This window comes from Phocoena sinus, chromosome X (genome assembly GCF_008692025.1).
Source record: "Phocoena sinus isolate mPhoSin1 chromosome X, mPhoSin1.pri, whole genome shotgun sequence".
Lineage (NCBI taxonomy): Eukaryota > Metazoa > Chordata > Mammalia > Artiodactyla > Phocoenidae > Phocoena > Phocoena sinus.
This window is the reverse complement of record NC_045784.1, coordinates 64,093,689-64,118,921: the sequence shown is the minus strand read 5'-3', so window position 1 is coordinate 64,118,921 and position 25,233 is coordinate 64,093,689. Positions and strand designations below refer to the sequence as shown.

Sequence of the window (25,233 nt, the reverse complement as noted above, 5' to 3'; positions counted from 1 at the left end):
GAAGAGGTCTAGGGTGCCTGAAGCCAGTCCAGGGGGCACTGACTAGCCACTGGGCTTTCTTTGGGCTGAGCAAAATTACTCTGAAGTAAAGAAGCTGCCTTTCCAGAGGCTGGTTTTTCCCTCTCAATAGAGATAAGGGCCACTGGACACACAGCTGGCCTTTGGATGAAAGTCATCTGCAACCTGTGTCCGTGAGCCAGACTGAAGACCTGGGCTCCACCCACTGTAGCCAGCAGAACCAGGTTGTCCCAGGGTCAGGGCTAAGGCCTGATCTGTTAACCAAGGCCTTGACAGGATCCAGGATTTTCTAATAGTTCACACAAGCAGGCTGACTTATCCAGGAAGCGTAAGTCACCACATCACCACGTGGAAGGCAGGTAGGAGGGTCAAGGCTGTTTCAAGCACTAAAGATTTTCTGTGTTGTTGCTGCCAATGGGTTTGTTAGGCTAATTGGTTGGATTTTGCAGAGGATAAGAAATGTCCTGGTCATGCCATCTGAGGAAATCTCTTTGTTGAGGGACTTTTGAACTTTGCCCAAATGTTTTGGGATAGCTAGGCAGAATCTAGGAATAAGAACCCAGATATCCCAGTTTCTCCTCTAGGAGATTCATGTACAACTGTAAGATAAAACCAGACCCACTTATCAACCAAGTCATAATGGTATGGCAATTAAGGAGTTAATACCATTATATAATACAAAGGACCCCATTAACTGATTTCAATTGGCTGTAATTACTACCTACTGTATCTAGCTGCCTCTTAACATCCTCCACAAGGCCTTGCCAAGGTTCAGAAATTAAAAATCCCTCTTGGAACTGAGAATCAGGCCTCAAGAACTGGCCCAAAGTGAGGTTGTCCTGCAGGTTGTCACCACTTCCTTACCAACAGACTGTCCAGGGCCTTGATACCAGACACATGTGCCTGTCTTTGTCAGTAGTAGGAACCACAAAGTTTAGTGGATGGCTCTTCAGAACCTGAAGCTGCGTACACTCCTTTTCTCTCCCAGACCAGTACTCCTGCATCTGACCCAGGGAGAAAGGGAGGCAAATTCTTGTGATGGAGTATCTTGAGTAGCTCAAGAGAAAGAAGTTCATTCATTGTTTTGTGCTTTCAGCCTGAGACACTTACCAGCACAATGAGTTTGAACAAATCACTTTCCCTCTCTGGGCCTCAGTTCCTCAGTTTGTAAAATGGAGAATTTGGACTACAAGTTGATGAAGATATGTTTCAGCTAAAAAGTTCCAAGATTATTTTATATTATTCTAAGTGGTAAAACTGGGTCAAGTAAGAGTGGAAAAGGGGAGAGATTGTTGGGTGGGTAGGGGAAATGTTCAGCAGAAGCACTGGGCCATAAGCCTAGTTCTTCTTCTGACTAGCTAATGCCTCTGCCTCTCTTGGAACTCCCTCTGCACAATACAAAGCAAAAACTGCTTGGGCCCTACCTTTCTCCTAGGGACTACAGTGAGAAATGAGCTATATGGCTAGGCAAGGGCTTCTGCCTTTCCTCAAGATAAAGCACTGGCCCAATACTAGCTTACCCTGATCTCCAGCACTCTTTGGCATCTTGGAGTTGCTGATATTGACAGGGAAGACCCACAGGGGTGCCATGTGGAAGAGGCTGGGAAAGCCACACACAGTCCTATGCAAAAAGCCACCCAGGTAAGGTCTTGCTGATATTGGCACAGGAATTTAAAATTTTATAATTGGTTTATCTCAATCACAGCCTTTTGGTTTGACCTTGGTCTAGTCACTTATGTCTGGGACTTGGTTCTGCCATCCATCACTTAGTGTAAAGTGGAATATGAGAAGAGTGCTACATAGGAGTTCAGCTCTGCCATGACTGTCTGAGTCTTTCCCTCAGTTTCTCCATCAGTGTAATGAGAGGTTGGACTGGATGGACCATAATGGCACCCTGAGCTCTGACAAAGCAGATTCACTAGCTCTTGCAAGTCTAACACAAAGTTAAACACAACAGGAAACCTTAATCATATCCTCATCCAAGACATACGAGGATATTTAGGAAAACACTTGGGGCTATCAGAAGACAGAGAAATCCCTGCTGTGTGTATAGTCAGAGCCCCTTGGAAGTTCTTTTAGGACTTCTCCAGGATAGTCAGAACTCAACCACATTCCTGATGGACTGTGACCCACATGTTTTCTGGGGCTGCTGTTATCCCTTCACAGGGTTCCACACTTGGGCACCTTCTGGTAAACCCAACTGCTGTAGCAAAAAGCATGAGCCAGGTCAGAAAGATAATATTGTTGCCCAGTAGACAAAGACAGACAGCTTGAGCAATAGTCTGTATTCAAGCCAGACCAGAGCCCAGGTCACACAAAAAGTGGCCTCTTGAGCATCCACATGGCTACTGCCCACAATATGAGGCTACCTGTGTCACTGTGAGAAGGATTAAAACTTCGCATGGCTATAACACTTTTTACTTCTCAAAGCCTGGTCACACCTGTATTCCTTTTGATCCTCACCTGCAAGGTGAGATAGGAAAGGCAAGGATTATTCTCATTGCACGAAAGAGGAAAGTGAGGTGTAGAGAGGGCAAGTGAGGTCTGGCCTTTTCTGGCAATTTTTTTGTGTCCGTCAAGAGGATGGCATTTGAGAGCCAGTGTTTGGTGCCAAGTAGCTCTGGAGGTATAAGAAGTGATGGGTCTGGGCCTAGAGGAGAGAGACACTGGGCCACAGAGTACTGCAGATGCTCAAGACCCTCCAAGAGAGTATAAGGTAGCAATGAGTTCAGTCTTCAATGGGGGCAGCATCTAACTCCTGGCTTCAGTTTCCCTCTTTCAGATGGGAGAGCCTTTATTAATAAACATTTTCTTTGAAAGTGTTCTTAGAGGTTCTATTTACACTGACAGCTTTCACTACATCCTCACTCCATTTTGATGAAGGAGGCAGAACAAGGATGATGATCTTCACTTGAAAGCAAGGGAAACGGAGGCTTAGAGAATTTGATTGACTTTCCCATGTCACATAGCAAGCTGGTGTCAGAGCTGGGGCCCAGGCCACAGCAGTTATACATCCTACCATTGTATCCCAAAGGCTGGATAACCTAGCATCTGTGGCAGGCTGTTTTCCCCACAGTAGACAGGGTGGTCACACTCACCTGCAAGTAGATCTTCTTAAGTCCAGGAATGGAGTCACTGACACGGCCTGACACAAGGCGCCCAAGGCCTGAGGTAGCTCCAATACACACCAAGAGCACCCAGGTCTGCTTGATTTCCAAGAATTCCTCTTCCACATACTTCATCTGTAAAGCATAGCACCAGGCCCACAGGATAAGAGGAAGAAGAAGACCTGGCTGGTTAATTGTGGGCATACCCAGAATCCTCTACTGCTTACTTCCCTGGACCATGGCAAGAGTTCCTTCTCTTGCAGCTTCCTCCTTTATAGCCTTAGCTCCAGAACAAGCTCTCTGGCTGTTTCTAACAGCTTAAAAGGCTGCATATCCCTTGGCTCTCTGGATTCTGGGTTTCTGAGCAACAGCTGAGGGCAGTGGGTATCTCTAAGCCCCTTCCAAGCCTTGGCAGGACAGAATACAGCCTTAACAACTGAAAAAAGTCCAAGGGTTCCCCTATTATCTCCTCATTCCCTGACCCAGAACTGACAGCCTAGGGTAACAGCAGGTCACCAAGGGAGAATGATCCACTAACTTCCAGGTAATATTCCAAAAGTGTGCTTTAAGAAACACAAGGTCTGTGGAAGATAACAGTTGGACTACAACCAACAAATCTTTGGCCATGTAAGTTGGGTGTATGGTGGTTAAACAAAGCTTAATTGATTTCTTTACAGCAGGATTTTTGGTACCTTTAAAAGATTGCTACACATTATGAAGCTAGAGAAATCTAGTATGTGTTATTTCTTAAACAAAATACTTGACCCCAAAGACTAGCATTCCATAAGACACACTCTTAGAAAACTCTATCATTGAGGGACTTCCCTGGCGGTCAGTGATTAAGACTCCATGCTCCCAATGCAGGGGCCTGGTGATCCCTGGCTGGGGAACTAAGATCCTACATACCACAACTAAGCCAGCGTGCTGCAACTACTGAGCCCGTATGCTCTAGAGCCTGCATGCTGCAACTAGAGAGCCCAAGCACTGCAACCACTGAGCCAACATGCTGTGACTACTGAGCCCATGTGCTGCAGCTAGAGAAGCCCACACGCCACAACGAAGAGACAAGGCACTGCAACGAAGACCCAGCACTGCCAAATAAATATAAAAAAAAAAAAAAGAAAAGAAAACCCTATCATTGGGTCATCTGAGGCAGCCTCCTGTATCCCAGTGATGCTTATCTTCTCCTGAAAATCCATCTAGATTTATCAGTGGGGGAAACCATAGGCATGGGCCTCCCCGTGAGGAACTTCCCCCATTTCCCATTGAGGTCTTCCCTCAGCCCGTGCTCTTTCCTACTCTGGGTCTCTCCAACCACTGTTTTGTCTTTCTCCAAAGGCTCCAGGTCTGCCCTTTCAATGTCTTCTGCTCCTACCCTCTGGACTTCAGGCAAGTTAAGGGCAACTTCTTGGGGTCAGGTAGGGTGGACCCACCCTGGTATTCCTCACCAAGTGTACATAGGGAACGAAGTAGCCAAGGGCAGCAGCAGCGATCCCGAAGGCCCAGATGCGGTAGGTACGTTGGCGGAACACTCGCATGTTGAAGTACTTCCTGAGCTGAGCCAGAAAGCGTTGGCACAGGGTGTGGACACCTCTCTTGCTTGGGGTGTCCTGCGAGCTGGGCAGGAGGGGTCGGTAGGTGAGTGAAAGCAGCGTAAGAATAAACATAAAGGTACTCAGCACCTGGAAGGTTTGGGCGAGCTTGATCTTAGCCCCCAGCGTTTTGATGAGGAGGGGGAAGGATATGGAGAAGATGCTACTCCCAGCAGACACCACACCATTGGCCAGACCCAGACGGCGTTGGAAGTAATGGCCCAGGATGACGAGAGATGGCTGAAAGGCGAAGGAACAGCCACAACCAAAGAGAATCCCGTAGGTGAAGTAACGCAGGCTTAGTGAGCTGTGGGAGAGACACCAAGAGCTATCCTCAGAAGCCTGACCAGCAATCCACCTGCCCTTCCCCCCTCACCCTCCTGAGATCTGCATACCCCCACCCTTAACCCATGGCCCCAGTTACTACTGACCCTCAGAATAGACAAGGAATAGGACCTTCTGATCCCCATTTTGTAGATGGGGAGACAGAGGCTCAGAGAAGTAATTTACCCAAGGTAGCATAACTGGGGATCAGCAAAGCTTGGACTTGAATCTAAGTCTGTGTGACTCTAGTTTGAATCATAGTACCCCATCAGAGAGTACTGTTCAAAAGAAAGCCAAAACTAGCCTATGCAAAGTCTGGATGAGGGGCTACAAAGAGTAAGTCAGTGCCTTAGAGAGAATAGTTACACCTACTGCTCACCTAGACACCATGGTTGGGCTGGTAACCAAAGCTTTATCCCAAGTAACAAGAAAGTTCTGCAAGGAGCCAAGATTCTAGAAGGTTGAGACCCTCCATAGGACTCTTCAGTGTCTTTCTTCATGCTCAGGGCCCTTAATATTTTACAGAATGGTTGATGGTATTCTGAGAGACACCCCCTCTCCAACCATGCCCATGGTCTGGATGTCCCAAGACACTTTACTCCAGGCCCTAGAAAATTTCCATGGGGATCCTAAAGTAAGGAGTTTCTATAACTTCCAAAGCCTGGCTCCTGTTGCTGGACATGATATGGACTAGCTTCCCAGAGTAGCTTGGCTGCTTGATGGGAACTGGAAACTCAAAGAAGTTGTGGGCCTGGCCAAGTAAGAGAGGCTCTGGCTTAAAACCCTTAGGCCCTGCTTTGACTATAAACTTCTATAACAGAAGGCAAAGTATCAGAAGGGAAAAGGCCATGGGAAGGTCAGCTTGGCTGGCCATTTGCCCTCAGATGATATTGGCACAAACTAGTGAAAAACTTTGTTTTCTTTTTGATGCCTCCACATATTTTGCAATACTTCTTATCTGACCACGTAATAACCTAATACTTTCCACGGTCGGGTAGTTCCTCTCCATAGATAGATCCAGTCCTCATACTAAAGGACTGGACCTATGCTGCAGAGATGAAGTGGTGCTAGTACTCATGATTGAAGACAGCTATCATCATCATTTCTTTCTATCTGCTTGCATTCATTGGATATGAGCAAGGGCTTTGGTTTCAAAAGGGTTGCCTCTACTTAGAACACATAGCTAAGCCAAGTGCTCCTCTTCTGTCAGATTCCTTGGGGCTTCCTCCCATTAGAATCTAAGTACCATTTGGGATTGACCTGGGCTGGGGGCCTTGTCTAAGGGAGAGGAGTTATGAAGGTCTGAGGGAGACCCTCAGGGAGGGGGCCAGTGGGAGCAAAGCATGGGATTCAGTTCAGGGAGCTGTGTGGTGGATCTATTTCTAGCTGGGCCCAAAGGCAGGAGGCCCCTGAGCAGGCTTGCCAAGGCCTCCCCACCCCTGCCTGAACTTTGCCCCACCTCACACCATCCAAAGGAACTCAGAGCCCTGATTCAAGCAACAGGAAAGATGACTTGGAGTTCTAGCCACAAGCAGAACCATTTTTCCACTGGATGTGAAGCCATCCAGAAAGTTTCTTGGCTTTGAAGATGTTCTTGCAGAAAGGGCAAAGGGGGTGGGGGAGGAGCTTAGGGGCTGGAGAACGGAACGCCTACTCCAGTGTGCCTAAAGAAGAATGCCAGGAGAAAGCACATCTGAGCTCCTTCCCCTCCTGTAACTGAGCTCATGTGGATTGGAAGGAAAATGGGATCCGTATGTTGCTAATTTGTTTACACTTTGCTCTGCTTGGCCTTAAAAAACAGGCCTCTGATGTGTAGCTCTGAGACTGGAGCCGCTTCTGAGGCCTAGCTCCTTCCCACAAGGAGCCAGACACGAGCTTGCTGAGGGCAAATGAGGCCGACCACCAGAGGGGTCCTGAAAGGGTTTGGAGCTGCTGCCCTGGGAAGACTGAGCAGATTACAGACAGGATATGGTTTTCCCTGCCTCTGTCCCAGTTGGATGGGACCAAGCCAAGAAACCATTGCAGGCCAGATCCAAGCTCTGTTGGAGGGTGGGCTGGGCAGCCGGAAATGCTCAAGTCATAAAGAAAGCTGGCTCAACCTCACAAGGCCCAGTTGTAGCAGAACACAATTATCATCCTCTGCTGTGAGTGGAACCTTAGGCCTGGAGAGCATAACCATGGTCCTTCTCTGGGGAGCCAAGCTCAGAAAGCAAGTCTCTGATAAGCTAGCCACGTCTCCAGGCTGGCATTCTCCTACACCAGCCCAGGCAGATTGGAAGTAGGAGGTACCATAACTCCCAAAGTGTCTTTGGCAGAAAGTCATTGGAGTTCTTTAGGAATCCCATATTCCTCAGGCTGTGGTGGAGGGTTTTTACTTCTCTCCTCCCCTACAGACATGCTTCTGGAGAGCTGGCAGAAAGAAAGCAGAAAATGAACTTGTAGCCTGCTCCTTGCCTGACACTACCAGTTTCTGCCAGTGGGACCTATGGGACCAGATTTTGAGTTTACCTAGCTTAGGCCTAGTTGGGTAGCTGGGTGCTGGGTCTGTATCTCAGTGAGGGAGGCTGCTAAACATCCCTTCTCACACCCAAGACATGAATCTTTATCTGTTCCAAATCATCCATGCATTGCTATCCAGAAATGGAAAAGGACCAGAAATGCTAAACAGCCTTGGGCTCAGCTGACCTCTTTTTCAGCATAAGATTACCTTAGGAATCCTGTAATGGTAGGTGTTCACATGGGCTTACTCCAGAAGTTCATTTCCAGGAGGGCAGTTGAGGTCATGAGATGTGTGGCATATTGAAGGGAAATAGAATGGCAGAGCTGGAAGACACCTGAAAAGACCTGATCTAATCTCCTCATGTTACAGTATAAAAATTGAGGCCCAAAGAGGGGAATGGTACTCATGAATTGTTCCATTGCCATTCAGTGGCCAAAACTTGACTTGGGCCCAACAGTATGAATGCCCAAGCTTTGGCTCCTCCCACCACTTTGGAACTCTTGGATCCTCTTTGGGTATATTCCCTACCAATGTGTCCTGGGGACCCTACCAAGATGAGTCCCATTGGACAATAATTCCTGGGAGCAGGGTCTTGAGGACCCTACATGGAAAGGGCCACGGGGGATTCTACAATGAGAAGAGTGTCTAGTTGAGGCCCAGAAAGAAGCCAACCCTCAGCCTTGGGCAAATGGTCGGCAACTCCTAGCCTTACCTGGTGAAGGAGCTGGTATGGAGGCCAATGAAAGCGACGGCAGCCCCTGCAGTTGCTGTGATTCGGCAGCCCAATCGATCAGTGAATATACTCACAATGGGAGAACAGAAGAAGATCATGCCCATTGAGAGGGCTCCTACCCATGCTGCAGAGAAAAGAAGCACAAAGACACCTTAGTTTAATGTGTTACCTGGTGGTGCGGCTGGTATCTCAGATCTTCTCTGGTCTTTCACTGGGGGCATTGCCTTGGTCTGCACTGCCAGCCTGCTAGTCCCTGATGGTCAGTGAGGTTAGGCAATTTTCAAAGTGCCTGTAACAAAGCAATGTGAGAACCAGGAGTCTAGTTCATAAGTATACCCAGAACTTCAAAGCTGGGGCAGGGAGCCTTTAGAGATCAAGTCTGTGATGGAGACTTCTAGCTAGCTACCACACAGCTACACTACATTTCTTAGCCTGTTCAGCTTTTTGGCTTGACCATGTGACTGAATTCTGACCAATAGCATGTGGGTAAAAAAGACTAATACCACTTCCAGGCCTGGACCATAAAAAGACTACCATGATGTTTCTGCTTACTTGGGAGCTATAACGGCAGAGTGACCTTGGAAGCCATGTATTAAGACTGGCAGAACTGCCATCAGTTCTGTCTGGGTCTGTGAATGGAGTGAAGTTCCCCCTCTCTCTCCAATCTGGAACCCCTGCCCTGAATGTTACATAAGAAGTAAAGAAATGTCTTGTCCTTTAAGCTACTGAATTTTCTAGGGCTATTTGTTATAGCAGTTAAACAAACAAACTAAAACAAAGAGATTCCTCTACAACCGTTTTACGGATAAAGAAACAGCTCTAGAAATGTGAAGGGACTTACCAAAGATCACACAGCAAGTTAAGTGGAAGAGCTGGGACTCAAACCTAACTCTCCTTATTTCTAGTCCAATGTTCATTGTATTATATCTCTTACTGGGATGAATGAAGCTTCCCATCATTGGAGGTGTGCAAGCAGAGGTAGATATAAAACAGGAGATTCAAGCACTGTGGTCAGATTTGGACCAGCCAACAATTCAAGCTTCCTTCCAGGGATGCTAAGCCAGATTTATAGCCTTAGGCATTGGGCTACTTGGCTTCAGTGCCAAGGAACATGAGAATTAATTAAGCCTGCAGGAGCTTAGGTAAGACTTCTCTTGGTCATTGGAACAGTCCTGTGAAGATGCTAAGACTAAGGAGTAGGGAAGGCCACAGACAAAGGGCTCCTGGAAATGTACAGGGACACAGGGAAGGTTCAGGAGATACTCAAAGATTTATAAGGACACTATGCAAGAGGGTCATGTAACTCTCATGCTGAAATCCTTCATCAGAGCCAATGTTTGGCAAATCCCTGACTCCAAACTCAAATAAGAAGAGTTTATTCTGTTTATAAAGGCTCTTAAGTGTCTGTAACAATCCTCAACAGGGAGGAAGAAATTTTCCCTTTTCCTTGGATTCTTCCAGCCCATTTCCCCTTGCTCAGCCCTCAGAAAGAAAGCCCAAACTTTTTTTGTTTGAAGGCTGTATCAAGTTTCATCATGGGCCTCTGTTTTCTAGGCTAAACAATTCTTAGTTTCATTAATATTTCTTCTTAGCTTTAATTTCTAAATCTGTATTACTTTGAGAGCTCTCCTCTTAACACGTTCCTAGTCTTCATCATCATCATCAAAAAGTATTCATTGAGTGTCACCTGAACAGGATGCCAGGCCAGCTTCTGGCTCTCTTCAATTGTGGAGCCCCAAATGGGCCAGAGGAGTGCAGTCTGAGGTTAGACTAGTCCACTGTCTGAGTCTCTTTCCTCAGTGCCTAATAGGTTGCTCAGATCTCCACTGGTAATCTTTGCTTTGCTGTGGGTGCCATCTTGAGTCTTAGCTGGCTGGCTCCAACAGTACTGGCCTGAGACCGCAGGACACCCTAACTCTCATCACAATTTTACCTTATACCTTTCAATTTCACCTCTTATCAGCTATGGGACCTTGAGCAAATTACACAGCACTTCTCTAATCCTCCGACTTCTCATCTGTAAAATGGGGATTAAAATTCTCCATGTGCCTTCCCCAAAGTTTTTTTTTAATCTAAAGATTATCAGATGTGATCATATGTATGAGAGCTTTATAAATACCAATAGTCACACCGTACATAAAAATTAATACAAACGGATCATAGACTCAAATGTAAAACTTAAAACTTCTAGAAGAAAGTATAGGAGAAAATCTTTTTGAACTTTAGTTAGGCAAAGATTTCATAGATAATTACCAAAAGTGTGATCCATTAAAAACTTGATACATTAGACTTCATCAAAGTGTAAAACTTCTGTTCTTTGAAAAATACTGTTATGAAAATGAAAGGGCAAACCACAGATTGGGAAAAGTATTTACAATACACACATTGATAAAAGACTGGTATCCAGAGTACAAGTATGAGTTGACTCTCATAACTCAATAAGACAGCAAACAATCCAATTTAAAATACGGGCAAAAGATTTGAACAGACATTTTACACACAAACACAGGATGTGAATGGCAATTGAGCACATGAAAAGATGCTCAATATCATTAATCATTCAAGAAATCCTTATTAAAACCACAATGAGATACCCCTATATAACCACTAAAAAGGCTTTTTTTTAAAAAAAAAATGACAATACCTAGTACTGGTGAGGATATAGAGGAACTGGAAATCTCATACACTGTTGATGGGAATGTAAAATGGTATACCTGCTTTGGAAAACAGTTTGGCAGCTTCTTAAAAGTTAAACATACAGGGGGACTTCCCTGGTGGTCCAGTGGTAAAGAATCCATCTTACAATGCAGGAGACGCAGGTTCTATCCCTTGTTAGGGAACTAAGATCCCACATGCCGAGGAGCAACTAAGCCTACACGCCACAACTACTGAGCTCACACACCCCAACTAGAGCCTGTGTGCTGCAAACTACAGAGCCCACATGCTCTGGAACCCGTGTGCCACAACTACAGAACCCATGCACCCTGGAGTCTGAGCGCCACAACTAGAGAAGAGAAAACCCGCACGCCACAACTAGAGAGAAGCCCACACGCCACAATGAAGAGCCCACCTGCCTCAACGAAGATCCCACGTGCCACAACTAAGACCCAATGCAGCCAAAAATAAATTAAAAAAAAAGTTAAACATACAATTACCATATGACCCTAAAATCATTCTCCTGGGTATTTACCCAAGATAAATGAAAAATTATATTCATACAAAAACCTGTACCTAGATGTTTTTGCAGATTTTTCATAACTGCCAAAACGTGGCAATAACTCAAATTGTACTTCAACTGGTGAATGGATAAATACGTGGATATACATTAAGACAATGGGATACAACTCTGCAATAAATAGGAATGAACTATTGATACAGGCAACAACTTGGACAATTCTCAAAGGCATTATGCTAAGTGAAAAGAAGCCAGACACAAATGATTACATTTATATGTAATTCTGAAAAGGCAAAACTGTGGGGTCAAACAGATCAGTGCATGCCAAGAGGAAGGGTGAGGGGAAATGACTCATTGTAGATGATCATGAGGGAACTTTTTGGAGTAATGAAATGTTATATATTTTGACTGTAAGTGGTGATATTCTTTTGTCAAAATTCATAGAACTGAGCATATAAAAAGGGTGAATATAAAAAAAAAAAGGGTGAATATTACCATATGTAAATTATACCTCAATAAATCTGTTATAAAAAAAGAAGAGGGGGCAGGGAAGCAGGAAGTACCAGTGTGAGATCTCATTTATGATGTATGTATTTTTATTCTGGCTGGATTTTCAAAAATTAAAAAATACTTAAATTCAGTAAATTATCTTACTGTCATGTTATCAACTACAACTCACCATTATTTGGCCCTTCTGAATTTCTATAATACAATGAAAGCTGCTGATTGGGCTTGAAAGTATCTTTTGCACAGTCAAAGAAAAATTAAATTATATTGGATATAGCTTTTAATGTTAATGACATGTATTCATCATTATGGTATCATACAGAACATTTTCACTGCCTTAAAAATACCAAGTTCCACCTATTCATTCCTCCTCCCCTCCCAACCTCTGGCAACCACTGATCTTTTTACTGTCTCCATAGTTTTGCCTTTTCCACAATGTTATATAGTTGGAATCATACAGTATGTAATCTTTTCAGATTAGCTTCTTTCACTTAGTAATATGCATTTAAGATTCCCCCATGTATTTTCATGACTTGAAAGCTCTTATTTTTCAGCACTGAATAATATTCCATTGTCTGGATGTACCACAGTTTATTTACTAACTCATCTACTGAAGGACATCTTGTTTGCTTCCACATTTTGGCAATTATGAATAAAGCTGCTATAAATATCTGTGTGCAAATTTTTGTGTGGACATAAGTTCTTGATACATTTGGTTAAACACTAAGGAGCATGATTGCTAAATTGTATGTTTAGTTTTGTAAGAAATTGCCAAACTTTCTTCCAATGTGGCTGTACCATTTTGCATTCCCAACAGTAGTGAGTGAGAGTTCTTGTTGCTCTACGTCCTTGCCAGCATTTGATGGTGTTGGTGTTCCAGATTTTGGTCATTCTAATAAGTATGTAGTGGTATCTCACTGTTGTTTTCATTTGTATTTCCCTGGTGGCATATGGTGTTGTGTATCTTTTCATATGCTTATTTGTCATCTGTATATTTTCTTTGATGAGGTGTCTGTTAAGGTCTTTGGCCCATTTTTCAACTGGGTTGTTCATTTTCTCATTGTTGAGTTTAAGGAATTCTTTGTACATTTTGGATAACAGTCCTTTATCAGATATGTCTTTTGTCAATATTTTCTCCCAGTCTGTGGCTTATCTTCTCATTCTCTTGATATTGTCTTCTGCAGAGCAGAAGTTTTTAATTTTAATGAAATCCAACTTATCAATTAGTTCTTTCTTGGATCGTGACTTTGGTCTTGTACCTAAAATGTCATAATCATACCCAAGTTTTCCTAAGTTATTTTCTAGGAGTTTTAGAGTTTCATGTTTTATATTTAGGTCTGTGATCCATTCTGAGTTAATTTTTGATAAGGATGTAAGGTCTGTGTCTAGATTAATTTTTTTGCATGTGGATGTCCAGTTGTTCCAGCACCGTTTGTTGAAAAGATTATCTTTGTTCCATTGTATGGTCTTTGCTTCTTGTCAAAGATCAGTTGGCTATATTTATGTGGATCTATTTCTGGGCTTTCTATTCTGTTCCATTGATCTATTTGTCTATTCTTTCACCAATAACACATTGTCTTGAATATTGTAGCTTCATAGTAAGTCTTGAGGTCAAGTAGTGACAGTTCTCCAACTTTGTTCATCTCTTCCAATACTGTGTTGGCTATTTGGGGTCTTTTGCTTCTCCATGTAAACTTTAGAATCAGTTTATCGATATCCACAAAATAAATTGCTGAGATTTTGGTTGGGATTGCATTGAATCTATACATCAAGTTGGGAAGAACTGACATCCTGATAATATTGAGTCTTCCTGTGCATGAACATAGAATATCTCCATTTATTTAGTTCTTTGAATTTTAGTTCATCAAAATTTTGTAGTTTTCCTCATATAAATTTGTACATATTTTGTTAGGTTTATACATATGTATTTCATTTTTGGGTGTGCTAATGTAAATGGCATTCATTTTTAAAGTTTCAAATTCCTCTTGTTCATTGCTGGTTTATAGGAAAGCGATTCACTTTTGTATATTAACCTTGTATCCTGCAACTTAGCTGTAATTGCTTTTAAGTTCCAGAGTTTTTTGTCATTTTTTTCAGATTGTCTACATAGATGATCATGTCATCTGTGAACACAGACAGTTTTATGTCTTCCTTCCCAGGCTGTATACTTATTTCTTTTTCTTGTATTATTATATTAGCTAGAACTTCCACTACGGTGTTGAAAAGGAGTGGTGAGAAGGGACAGCCTTGTCTTGAACCTGATCTTAGTGGGAAAGCTGCAATTTTCTCACCATTTAGTATGATAGTATTAGTAGTTTTTAAAATATGATTTTAAAATATTAATCTGAGTTTTTTTCAACTTTTGAAACAATTATAGATTCATAGGAAATAGCTAAGATAATCCAGAGAAGTCCCATGAACACTTCACCCAGTTTCCCCCAATGGTTACATCATATATAATTATACTAAAACCAGGAAATTGACGTTGGTACAATATGTGTGTATAGTTTTATATCATTTTATCACATGTGTAGATTTGTGTAACCACCACTGCAATCAAGATACAGGATTATTCCATCACCATAAAGATCTCCTTTGTGCTACTCTTTCATAATCACACCCAGTCCCCTCCCCCACTGTCCCTAACTCTTGGCAACCACTAATTTGTTTTCCATCTCTATAATATTATTTTAAGAAAGTTATAGAAATTGAGTCATATAGTGTGTGACTTTTTGAAATTGGCTTTTTTTCACCCAGCATAATTCCCTGGAGATATATATTTGAAGTAAGTTTCTTGTAGACAGCTTATAGTTGGGGTATTTTTTTTTCCTGCCAATCTCTGTCTTTTAATTGATGTATTTAGATCATTTGCAAGGAAGTAATCATTGACATGTTAGGGTCATTTTATTTTTGTTTTCTGTTTGTTCCCTCTGTTTTTCCTTTCTCTACTTTCTTTTTCTCTGCTTGCCTGTAGGCTCCCTTAACAATTTTTAGAATTCCAATTTGATTTATTTATAGCACTTTGAGTGTATTCCTTTGTATACCTTTTTAAGTGGTTGCTCTAGCTATTACATCATAGTTTACTGATGTTGACATTTCACTAGTTTGAGTGGAGTGTAAAAACCTAAACTCCCTCATGTCCTTTCACTATCCCCCATTTATAATATAATTTTCTTAAATATTTCCTCTATATACATTGAAACCACATCAGGAATCATTATAATTTTTGCTTCAGCTGTTAAACATAATTTAGAAAATACAAGAGAAGAAGGAAACTCTATTCTATTTACCCATAATTTTACTCTTTTAATTGTTCTTCCTTCTTGATTATCCAATATTCCTTTTTCTATTGTTTCCTTTTTGTTTATAGAATTCCTTTGGCCACTCTTTTAGGGTAGGTCTGCTGGTGACAAATTCTATTTTTCCTTCATTTGAAAATACCTTGATTTCCCCCTTTGTTCCTGAAGGATATTTTCACCAGATATGCAATTCTGGATTGACAGTTTATTCTTTCAGCACTTGAAGAATGTTTTGTGACTTCTTCCTTCTACCCTCCATGGTTTTTGATGAGAAATCCACTATCATTTGAATGTTTTTCCCCTTAATTAAGGCGTCATTTCTCTCTCAATTTTTTCAAGATGTGTGTGTGTGTGTGTGTGTGTTTATATTTCAGAAGTCTGTGATGTGTTTTGGCATAGATTTCTTTGAGTTCACCCTCTTTGGGATTCACTCAGCTTCTTAATACTGTAGATTTTTCTTTTGCCAAATTTGGGAATTTTTCAACCGTTATTTCTCTGAGTAATTTTTCAGCCCCACCTTCTTTCTCCTCTCCATTCAGGACTCCTCTGATGACAGGAATATTACCTCTTTTGTTATAGCACCACAGTTCTCTGAGGCTCTGTTCATTTTTTAAAAATTTATTTTCCCCCTGTTGTTCAGATTGTATAATTTCTATTGTTCTGTCTTCAAGCTTACTACTTCTTTCCTCTGCCCTCTCCATTACTTAATGGAACCCATCCAGTGAGGTTTTTAAAATTATTATTATTTCAGTTTTTGTATTTTTCAGTTCTAAAATTTCCATTGTTTCTTCTTTGTATTTTCTATTTATTTGTTGAGACTCTATTTTTTCATTTGTCTCAAGTATGATTGTAATTGCTCATTGAAGCATTTTTATAGTGGCTGCTTTAAAATCCTTGTCAAATAATTTCAATATCTGTGTCATCTTGGTGTTTTCTCATTGAAAACAACATGTAGTCTTTTCTCGTTGAAGTTGAGATTTTCCTAGTCTTTGGTGTGACAAGTGGTTTTTCTATTTTACATGGGAAATGTTGGATATTATGTTATGAGACTCGGTATCCTATTTAAATCTTGTGTTTTAGTAGGCCTACTATGACACTGTGCCAGCAAGGTACCACCACATTATTTCTAGATGGGGTGGAAGAGATGGGGATGGAAGTCCAGGTTCCCTGCTTAGCCTCCATGGACACCCTGGGGAGGATCGGTGCCTTGTTATGCTGAGCAGGGGTTGGTGTTCAAGATCCCCACTGGTCTTCCTCTGATACTTAACTGGTTGGGAGAGGTCTTCCTCTGATACTTAACTGGTTGGGAGAGGTAAGAGTCTCTCGTTACTATTCTCCATGTTGCTTCAACTGATACTGTACTGAATGATGCTAAAAGTCCTAGTTTCCTACTTGGCCTTCACTGACACCACCTTGGCACCTCTTCAGGAATGGGAGGAGAGCCAGAAGTTACAGACTGGCAAGGGTGAACGTCCAGGTTCCCTGCATGGTCTCCACTGAAACAATGGACGGAGAATAGGCCTTGCTACAACTGAGAGGATGACATTCCTGGCTCCCTACTCAGTTTTCTCTACTACTACCTTGGAATGGTAGGTGGACAGATTGGGGCACCTTGTTATAACTGGGTGAGTATATAAGTCAAGGTTCCTTATTAGGCCTTTGTTGGTAAAGGTCAGAAGGTATGCATTTTTCCCCATGGTGTTTGGCTGGAGTAGAGTGGTTATTGTCTAAAAGTTTTCTGTCTTGATAGGCTCCTCCTTTCTTGGTCTTTTGGTTAGAGAAATCAGGCTTTTCTCAATGCTCATTTTATTTGTTTCTGTTGGCATTTCTGGGTTGCAAGCTTCTTCAGCTCCAGGTGTAAGATATATGAGGCAAAAAGAAAACCCAGGTAATTCACCACTGTGTTGTTCCTTGAGTCCTGAGATACCTAGTCCATCAACTTTCTTCTCTCTACCTTTTAGTCTTCTTATATTTGCTTTATATAATGGCCAGTGTTTTTAGCCATACTTCATGGGAGGAATAGGGAAAAGTACCTTGATATAGTTTTTGACGCTAAATGTACATTTTAAAAAAATGAAGTCATCCATATATGATATTCATTTATTTAAAAGTTATTTAACATCCTTTATGGCCCAAATACACAGCTATCCCACAGGTACTGAGGATGCTAAATGAGTGACATATGGTCTTTGCCTTCAAGGATCTCACAGTAGAATAAGGAACACTTTTTTGAACAGGACAGTAAAATGTATAAATCCCATGGTTCAAGACCACAGTAAAATTTTCTATATAAAGATTTTCAGAGCGGTCAGACATTCCAAGGGAAAGAAAATTTGCTACGTTAAGGAAAAGAAAGGTAATTTAATAGCTAGATCAATGACTGAAGAAGAATAGAACAATTGTTAGCAGGAAAGGTTATCAGAGGAAATTTTGTAAGAGAAAAATAATCAGCTATAACTATATTTAAAAAAAGAAGAACCAATAGTGATAATAATAATGATAATTATAACCATGTTGATGGTAGAATGAGTGTTGTTGGTTATTCTTTATCTTTCTTGCACTCAATTTCATTTTTTGGAAAATACAAGGTATGGGTAGAGGTTTTCTAGAACTCTTGACAGTCCTTGGACTCAAAGCTGGGGAGTTTTTGTTTTTCCCCATATTACCCTTGCTCTCATATGAGGAAGACAAAGTGATTTTTTTTTAATTCCCTACTGCTGATGACAAAGTGATTTTGATGAAACAGCTGAATGTGGGAGAGTTCAAAGGGTGAAAAGTAGACTTTAACAGGAGGTATAGAAGGCTATCTTTATAAACAGTCTTGGCAAAATCAGAGATGGCACCCCACAACTTTCCATCAGGCAGAGAGCATTATTTTCAATGCACAACTGTGCTAAGTGCCAAGCGTCTAATTTCTGACTAATAAGCCTTCTGTCCAGCAGAGCCCTAGGACTTTAAGGATTAACTATGTATAAACCCACCATCCACAACTTTCATCCAATGATACCCAGAATTCTCTTCAGCCTCAACCACTACCCTCAGGTGAGTTAAGTACTCCCAAAGAGTTGGCCCCCAAAGACCTGTGCCTGAAGTGAACACAATGTCTATATTCACTGGACACCACCTCCTTTCCTCCTCTAAGCACCCATAGCCAGCTGGGCTTCTGTTGAGCCTGAGCAGTGCAAAAGCAGAACCCCAGCCTTTCCAGCTCCATCCTGGACCTATTGGCCCTCAAATTTCCTTATATTCAAAGTCTTTTCACTCAAGTGCCCAATTAGTGCCCTGGCTCCTTACCCAGGCTCACAGTCTAATGTCTTTGAAGTACAGGGAGTCTGCTCAGAAAAGAACTCAAATGCGAGACCAGATTCCCCATTCCTTGGTTTCCAAAAGCCAACTTCTCTGAGCTCTCCCTCTGAGTTGGAAAGTGGGGAGAGAGTACTCTAAGAGCCAAACTCTCTAACTAAATTATAGGCTTTCACAAATTCCTGTTGTTGTGGGGAACTAACAAAAGCTCAAATGAGGGAACGATGGAGCAAAGCCAAAGAAAGGGCAAAGCTGGGGAAGGGTAAAGGAGAGAGAGAGGTGAAAGGGGGTGACACGAGGGCAGAGATATCTCTATTCAGGAGCCCCTATGTCATGACAAGGTGAACAGTATGATGAAAGAGTAGCAAATAGGATTAGGAGCCATGTTCTGAAGCTTGCTATGCAACGCTAAGTGGAGGAAATGTCACTATTAACCAGAGTCCCTGTTGCCAGAAATATTCCCATTTCTGCCCCATCTCCACCCTTCTTCAGAGTCCCCAGAACACAGTAAAGAGACTAAACCTAGATGGGATAAGTGAGCATGGTCAGAATGGCATAGGTAGGGCATGGGGACCATGTGGGGTTGGTGGCAGGTAGCTCAGGACTGTGCTGATGGTATGCTGGCACATCTAGCCAGTTGATCAGCACACATTAGTAAGATGACTGAAAGCATTGGTGGAATACACTTAAAAGGAGGCAAGTAAAAGCACTTCAGGGGTCAGCTGGGGCATTCCAGAGGAGAAAAATGCAACACTCTGGTCTTCCTTGGGGACTGAGATGGCAAGAGCCCTGCCTTTCATTCTCTCTGTGGCTGACTGGAGAGTGACCTCCAGCTGAGCTTCATTTATTAACTATTTCTCTATCCTTGTGCTAGGAGTTAAGTGCTAGGTAGTTATTTTTCTGGTAAATAAATGCAACAATCTTGTTCAGGGAAGCTGATTCCAAAACTTTTTCTATGGTTTGATAAACATTATGTTGAGAAGCTCTTTCTTCCAGCTCTCAGCCTATCGAAGTCCATTTACTTTGGTAGCTACTCACATCCACCGTGTCTAGAACACTACTCCAGATCTGTAGCAAGCCTTTATTTAAAAATTCCAAAAGTGTTTTCATATTTGTCCTGGCAGTGTTTTATTTTTTCTCTTCATTAGAATGTGGTGGTGTTTTTCTGGGTTGGCACAGAAATACTGGAAAACATTCTTTTCCAAGCATTCAACATCTAAACAAACCCCATTTTTAACCTTCTACACTTTGTCTCAAAACATGCCAACTTTAATGGGCTACCTACTTTTGAGTGTCAAAACTTGTAAAGTCAAATAATCACTGAAAACGTAAGTTGTCTTATTACCCCCCTTATTATTTTATTTGACCTCATTCTCTGTGCTTCTATTGTTTATTTACTTCCATTTTTTGGAGTTGGAAGATCTAGACATCCAGTTCCTAATTTTACAGATAGTCAGACCGAGGCCCAGAGAGACTCACTTTGAAGTACCCATGTCAAGTCTGAAAATGCAGTCCTTCTAACTCCTGCCTCAGTCCTTCAGGGATGATGGGCTTTACTTAATGTCTTATGGCCACTGATTTGGCAACCACTGCTTTAGGACAATGGTCAGTTATCTATTCTAATGGCTAAGGTATATTAGAGGTGGTTCTTGAACCCAAACCATCAGTGCTTTGGAAGAACTACGATTTGAAACAGTTTCCTCAGTTTTCTCTGAGGGGGCTGGCTAGCACCTAGAGACTCTGATTGTCAGACACTCACCTGATAAAGAGTATGGAAAAGAGGCAGGAGACAGAGACAGAAAAGAAATAAGGAGACAGAGAGAGAGATGCATATATCTAAAATAGAAAGATTGATGATGAGCATCTTATTAGAACTGCAAAGTGTTAAAAATGAAAGGGTCCTCAAGAATCATAGAGGGGGTAACCAAGATGGCTTCACTGGTGAATTACAAACATCTAAGGAAGAAATAATAACAAGGTTACACAAACTGTTGCAAAAAATAAAATAGGAGTCAATACTTTCCAACTCATTCTATGAGTCAAGTGTTACCTTAATACCATAACCACCATAAAGACAGCACAAGAAAAGAAAATTATAAATGAATGTCCCTCATAAACACAGTTGCAAAACGCTTAACAACATTTTAGCAAATTGAATCAAACAATATGTAAAAAGGATAAAACATCATGACCGAGTAATATTTATCCCAGAAATACAAGGATAGTTCAACATCCAAAAATCAACCAATGCAGTATGTGATTATTAACAACTACAAAATTTTAAAATCCCATATAATTACCTCAGTAGATACAGAAAAACACTTGACAAAATTCAATACCCATTCAAGATAAAAACTCTCAGAAAACCAGTAATAGGTGGGGACTTTCTCAACCTGATAAAGGGCAACTAGTGAAAACCTATAGCTAACATCGTACTTAATAATGAAAGACTAAAATCTTTCATCCTAAGATTAAGAACAAGGCAAGGATGTCTGTACTTGCTATTTCTATTTAATATTGCATTGGAGGTTCTCACCAGTGCAATAAGACAAGAAGAAGAAATAGAAGACATACAGATTATAAATAAGAGTTACTTATAGTTTTACAACTATCTCTGTTTACAGACAACATGATTGTCTATCTAGAAAACATTAAAGACTACAAAAAAGCAACTAGAAGTAATAAGTGAGTTAAATAAGCTCACAAGGTACAAATCAACATACAAAAACCAATTGTATTTCTGTATATTAGCAATGAATAATTAAAAACTGAGATAAAAATACCATTTACAATATCATCCGAAATTTGAAATATTTATGGATAAATTTGATGAAAATATGTACAAGATCTCTACATTGAAAATTACAAAATGTTGATGAGATAAATTAAAGAAGACCTAAATAGGGCTTCCCTGGTGGCGCAGTGGTTGAGAGTCCGCCTGCCGATGCAGGGGACACGGGTTCGTGCCCCGGTCCGGGAAGATCCCACATGCCATGGAGAGGCTAGGCCCGTGAGCCATGGCCACTGAGCCTGAGCATCCGGAGCCTGTGCTCCGCAACGGGAGAGAAGAGGCCACAACAGTGAGAAGCCCGCCTACCCCCCCCCAAAAAAAAGAAGAAGACCTAAATAAATTAAGGATATATCTTGTTCACAGGTCAGAAGACTCAATATTGTTAACATATCAATTCTCCCCCAAGTTGTTTTACACATACAATGCAATCCCAATCAAAACCCCAGCAAGGGTTTTTTTTTGATAAAATTTGGCAAACTGATTCTCAAATTTATGTGTAAATATACAGGATATAGAATGGCAAAAATAATTTTTACATTGAAGAACAAAGTTGGAAGGCTTATAATGACTTGATTTTAAGACTTACTATAAAATTACACCAATCAAGACATTATGGTATTGGGGCTTCTCTGGTGGTACAGAGGTTAAGAATCCGCCTGCCAATACAGGGGACACAGGTTTGATCCCTTATCCGAGAAGATCCCACATGACGTGGAGCAACTAAGCCCATGTGCCACAACTACTGAGCCTGCGCTCTAGAGCCTGCGAGCCACAACTACTGAGCCCACGCGCCACAACTACTGAAGCTCGCATGCCTAGAGCCCGTGCTCAGCAACAAGAGAAGACACCGCAATGAGAAGCCTGCACACCACAATGAAGAGTAGCCCCCACTCGCCACAACTAGAGAACGTCCACACTCAGCAACGAAGACCTGATGCAACCAAAAATAAAATAAATAAAATAAACAACAACGAAAAAAGATATTATGGCATTGGCATATAGCCATATAGATCAATGGAACATAACATAGTCCAGAAATGGGCCCACACATATATGGCTGGTTGATTTTCAATTTAAAAAATGTTAAAAATATTCAATAGGGAAGGATAATATTTTTCAACAAATGGTGCTGGGTCAACTGGATATCCACATAAAAAAGAATGAAGTTGAACTAATATCTCACACTATACTCAAAAATTAACTCAAAATGGATGGTAGACCTAAATGTAAGAGCTAAAACTATAAAACTTCTAGAAAACATAGGATAAAATCATAGTGAACCTGGGTTAGGCAAAGATTTCTTAAATAGAGCACAAAGAGCACAAAGTATAAAAATACATAAAATTAACTTCATCAAAATTTTAAAATTTATTCTTCAAATATACTTTTAAGAGAATTAAAAGACAAGCTACAGACTGGGAGAAAATATTTGCCAATTATATATCTGATAAAGGAGGACTCATATCCAGAGTGTTTAAGAATAATTTCTTATTTACAAAAACAAGAAAATAAAGAACCCAACTGAAAACAGGCAAAAGATTTGAACTGATACTTTACCAAAGATATATGAGTGGTAACCAAATACATGAAAGAATACTCAACATCGTTAGCCATTAGGGAAATGAAAGTTAAAACCTAATGAGATGCCAATACACACCCATTAAAACATCTAATATTTTTAAAACTGACCATACCAAGTGTTAAGTGAGGATTTGGAACAACTGAAAGTCTGAGTTGCAGTTGCATAGTTGCTGGGACTGTAAAATGGTGTAATCACTTTGGAAAACAGTTTGGAAGTTCCTCAACTGGTTACATATAAAGTTACAATGACCCAGCAACCCCCCAAAATGAAAGCATATGTCCACATCAAGACCTGTAGTACATGAATATTTATAGCAACTATATTTGTAGTAGTAAAAAACTAGAAACAACCCATGTCCATCAATATGTAAATGGATAAACACATTGTGGTATATCCATACCAAGAAATGGTACTCAGCAACAAAAAGGAATGAACTATTGATATATTCAACAACTTGGATGAATCTCAAAACAATTGCAGTAAGTAAAAGAAGTCAAATTTTTTAAATACCTACTTTTTATTCCATTTATATAAAAAGTCTAGAAAATACAAACTAATCTGTAGTGACAGAAAGAAGAGCAATGGTTGCCTGTGGATAGGAAGAGGACTTTGGAGGATGATAGATATGCTCATTATCCTGAATATGGTAATGGCTTCATGATGTATACATACGTATATCAAAACTTCTTGTACTGTGCAATTTAAATATGAGCGTGTTTATCGTATGTCAGTTATAGCTCAATAAAGCTGTTTAAAAATAAAGTAACATTTTCCTACTTTTAAAAAGAGCTGTATATTTTCACAATTGAAAAATTAGAAAAACAAAGAAGCAAGGCAAAAAAAAAACTCCACAATTCCAATCACTTGGAGACAAGTATTTTTACCTTGATATGTATCCCTCCAGATTTTTCTATACATTTATATCTATATAGTTTTTTCAAATACAGTATATATAGTATACATCACTTATAAGCTGCCTTTAAAATTTTCTCATGTTTTAGAGGCCTTTCCATGTTAATAAAATTCAACACCATCTCCCCAAAAGAAATACTGAAAGAATGGAAAGAAGGTAGAAAGGGAGGGGAACGAACAATTGATACATGTAACAACATGGATGAATCTCAAAATAATTATGTTGAGTGAAAGAAGCCAGAGCCTACCAAAAAATACATACCCTATGACTCCAGCTATGTAAAACTCAAGAAAAATACAGATTAATCTATAGTGAGAGAAAGCATATTAGTGGTTGCCTGGGAGTGGGGAGGGGCCAGAAGTGGGCTGGGAGAGAAGAATTATAAAGAGACATAAGAAACCTTTTGGAGGGCTTCCCTGGTGGCGCAGAGGTTTGGAGTCCGCCTGCCAATGCAGGGGTCACGGGTTCGTGCCCCGGTCCGCGAAGGTCCCACGTGCCGCGGAGCGGCTGAGCCTGCATGTCCGGAGCCTGTGCTCCGCAGCGGGAGAGGCCACAACAGCGACAGGCCCGCATACCGCAAAAAAAAAAAAAAAAAAAAGAAACCTTTTGGAGGTGATGGACATGTCCATTACTTTGATCATAGTGATGGTTTCATGAGTGTGCACATATGTCAAAACTTGTCAAATTGTATACTTGAAATATATGCAGTTTATTGTATGTTAATTATTCCTCAATAAAACTTTAAAAAACCATAGATGGGGAAATCAAGGCTCAGAGAGGACACAAACTACTCAGGGAGACACAACAGGTCCATTGCTGAGCCAGAACTAAAACTCCATCTTTGGACTCCTAATCTAGTGCTCCTTTCACTGTACCACAATGCCTGACAGGCCTCCAATGATCTGCCCAACCACCAGGGAAGAGCAGCAGGGTCAGATGGCTGATTTTCTAAGCTCTGCTTTCAGCAGAACAAGAACAGAGAACAAATGCTGAAATGATGAGCCCCTTCCTGCCCTGAGACTGAAACTAGATAGGGCTCTGCCCTCAGCTTTGAGAACACTCCTGAGCTAAGGAGGTAGCCAGTTTGGGCAGTTCCTTCAAGTAGGCAGGTGACAGCTCTGTCTCCAGAAATAGCTCTCTCCACACTTGCAGTCCAGCAATTAGGAAGGAAACCTTGGATGGTCAGCCTGAGACAGATGACAAGGTAATCAATCCAGGGAAGACTGGCTGCCAGGATCAATAGGGCTTTGATTCTCAGAGCTGAGATAAACACTAATGTTAGCTACACAGTTAGGGACCTCCTGCTATGGCTTCAGGATGTATCAAAGCCAGAGGAAATCTCACTTCTGATATTAGGCCATGTTCCTGCCTCTGAGCAGGAATCTGCTG

General features: G+C 41.3%; 1 protein-coding gene across 2 annotated transcripts in view; it reads right to left on the bottom strand.

Annotated features, from left to right (window-relative positions):
- The window catches only part of SLC16A2 (solute carrier family 16 member 2), a 121,829-nt gene that overhangs the window by 5,107 nt on the left and 91,489 nt on the right, over positions 1–25,233 (bottom strand). The window contains exons 2-4 of one of the 2 annotated variants that reach the window (XM_032620636.1): positions 8,254–8,398; positions 4,574–5,024; positions 3,117–3,260 (exon numbers count right to left, since the gene is read on the bottom strand). In XM_032620636.1, the coding sequence (XP_032476527.1) occupies positions 3,117–3,260; positions 4,574–5,024; positions 8,254–8,398 (740 nt within the window). The remainder of the gene's footprint in view (positions 1–3,116; positions 3,261–4,573; positions 5,025–8,253; positions 8,399–25,233) is intronic. The other variant, XM_032620637.1, reaches the window with a different exon arrangement.